At 35.7% G+C, this 2,665-nt stretch overlaps 1 protein-coding gene across 1 annotated transcript; it reads left to right on the top strand.

The window, feature by feature from the left end:
* Positions 1 to 981: 981 nt before the first annotated feature.
* Positions 982 to 1,947, top strand: LOC114042096. Its single transcript, XM_027860786.1, has one exon. The coding sequence runs from the start codon at positions 1,003 to 1,005 to the stop codon at positions 1,945 to 1,947; it is 945 nt and encodes a 314-aa protein (XP_027716587.1). The 5' UTR covers positions 982 to 1,002.
* Positions 1,948 to 2,665: the final 718 nt, after the last annotated feature.

Here is a 2,665-nt window from a genome sequence, read left to right as displayed (position 1 = left end):
ATCAGAGAGAGAAACAGAGGGAGAGAAAGTTCAATTAAACAAATAAAAACTCAGCCTGGTTCTATACTCATAGTTACATCATTTTCAAAGTAGGTGAGAAGACACTTTCTCAGATTTCTTCTTTGGGGAAAACTTGGTCATTATAATTTCACATCATTCAATTTCAATTATTTTATGTTTTTGTTTCTTTCAAACATTGTTGTGATCATTATGTATATTGTTTTCCTGATTCTTCTTATGGAATTTATTTTGTATAAATTTATTTCTTCCTATGGGTCTCTGTGTTCATTATATTCATAGTGCCTTTGGTCTGAACTGCTATATTATCATTTCCATTTTATTATGGTCTTGAAGTTTGATATTTTTGTGTCTTGAAGAGTTGAATTTTGGATTATTTTCCATTGAAAATGATCAAGCTATCACTTAGTTTATGTTTTCTGAAATGTAGAAATTAGATTCTCACAGTTTTTAGGAAATTCAATAATCATTAAATTGTCTCTCTTTGATTTCTCCTCTAGATCTGTCACACTTTTAATTATTGTTTCTAAATCTTTCCATCTGAGGAATTTTCAGGTTTTCTTTTTTTGCTTATGATACTATTTGATCATTCTGTCCTCCAGAAAAAAAATTAAGTTAACTTTATATTATATCCATTATTTTGTTCTATCTTCATCTTATTGTGAGATTTCTTAACTAGATGGAGCTCTTTATTTCATCTAACTTGTTTCTATAGTAGACAGAAATTATTGTGTCGGTATTGATTAGATTATAGGATATTTAAGCTACTTTCAAATCTTAGACTTAAATGTCATAACCTAGATTTATATTAATAGTTTATGAATACAAGTGGATAATAGTGTCTACTGCTACTGTTGAGTTCAAGAAGAAATTATAGCATTCATGGAATCTTAGGTCAGCAGACATTGGGAAATAGTCATCTCTGTCTAATAACACTATTTTTTTCCCATCTCCACAGATTTCCACCTGAAATTTCAAAGGACAATGATTACAGGGAATCATTCCATGGTGACAGACTTTATCCTTATGGGATTAACAGACCAGCCAGAACTGCAGCTCCCCCTCTTCTTACTCTTCTTTCAAATATACATTATCTCCATGATGGGGAATGTGGGATTACTCCTTCTTATCAGGATCAGTTCTCAGCTTCACGCTCCCATGTACTATTTTCTTAGTAACTTGTCCTTTGTTGATCTTTGCTACTCCTCTGTCATTATTCCCAAAATGCTGGTGAGCTTTGTATCAGAGAAGAACATCATCTCTTACTCAGGGTGCTTGACTCAGTTCTTTTTCTTCTCTATTTTTGCTATTGCTGACTGCTACATGTTGACATCCATGGCCTATGATCGTTATGTTGCCATCTGTAGACCCCTGACCTATAACAGTGCCATGTCCCAGAATATCTGCTTCCTGTTAGTGGTAGGAGTGTATACTATGGGGATCTTTGGAGCCATTACACATACAAGTGGTCTAGCCAGACTGTCCTTCTGTGGAAACAATGTTATTAGTCATTATTTTTGTGACATTTCTCCCCTTTTGAAGCTCTCCTGTTCTAGTACCTACATCAGTGAGCTTTTGGTGGTACTTCATGTTGTGATCACATCATTGATAACCACTCTACCTGTCTTGATCTCTTATGTTTTAATCCTCTCCAGCATCCTCAGGATCCATTCTGCTAAGGGCAGGTCCAAAGCCTTCAGCACCTGTGGATCTCACTTGGCATCTGTGGTTGTCCTGTATGGCTCCATTATTTTTATGTACTGTCAGCCTGCATCAACCAGCAACATCATTGAACAGAAAGTGTCCTCAGTGATCTATACCATAATCATCCCTATGCTAAACCCCTGGATTTACAGTCTTAGGAACAAGGATGTGAAGGATGCACTAAAGAAATTCAGGAAAGAGTGGAGAATCTCCTGGTGCAAGTAGCAACATTAAAAGTCACTGAGATCTTAAATTTTCTGCTTCTTCACACTAGTGATTTATTTCCTTCGATATACAAGTCAGATGTAGACAACATTGCAAAGTTGAGAAAGTCATATTTTTCTTATAAATTTCCCTTACTGATTAGCCTGAACCTCCTACTCAACTTTCAACAATTTATGTCACCAGGGTTCTTCCCCACTAGAACATCCTAATGTAATGTATCACTCATGTCAGCCTTCCATTAATCATGTCTTCCCTCCAAAATTTACTTGTGCCACATAACCAATTGCTCCTTGCTAAAATGAAGTACTGAGGATTGATTGAACCCTATGGTTCAATGATAAGTGAGTAGAAAATCATATCAACTCTAATGGAGAAATGGCACCACAGGGATTAGTCTTGTTCCCACATTTAGATTAATTGTACTGTCACAAATACACATACCAATGCACAAGCACTATAGGTAGTAAAATTTCTCTTTTGGTAACTCAAACTTTTTGTTAAAATTGCTTAGGTGAAGATCTTTTCTGTCTTTAAAGACCAAGTGATGTAATAAAAATTGAGAAAACTACATGCAGAGCAATGGAATCTGCCTCACTTCCTCTCTGTGTGTGATTGTCCACAAATGGTAACCAGGGATGGGGTCAAGTAGTTTGATAGAGTCATTGAGAGAGAAGCCTACCAAGGGAAGAGGTATAGAAGGCTTGTTTGTTTGTTTCTT

This window comes from Vombatus ursinus, unplaced genomic scaffold (genome assembly GCF_900497805.2).
Source record: "Vombatus ursinus unplaced genomic scaffold, bare-nosed wombat genome assembly UNPS02014258.1, whole genome shotgun sequence".
NCBI classification, from domain to species: Eukaryota; Metazoa; Chordata; class Mammalia; order Diprotodontia; family Vombatidae; genus Vombatus; species Vombatus ursinus.
The sequence above is the reverse complement of the archived record's forward strand: the minus strand, read 5'-3'. Positions and strand labels throughout refer to the sequence as shown.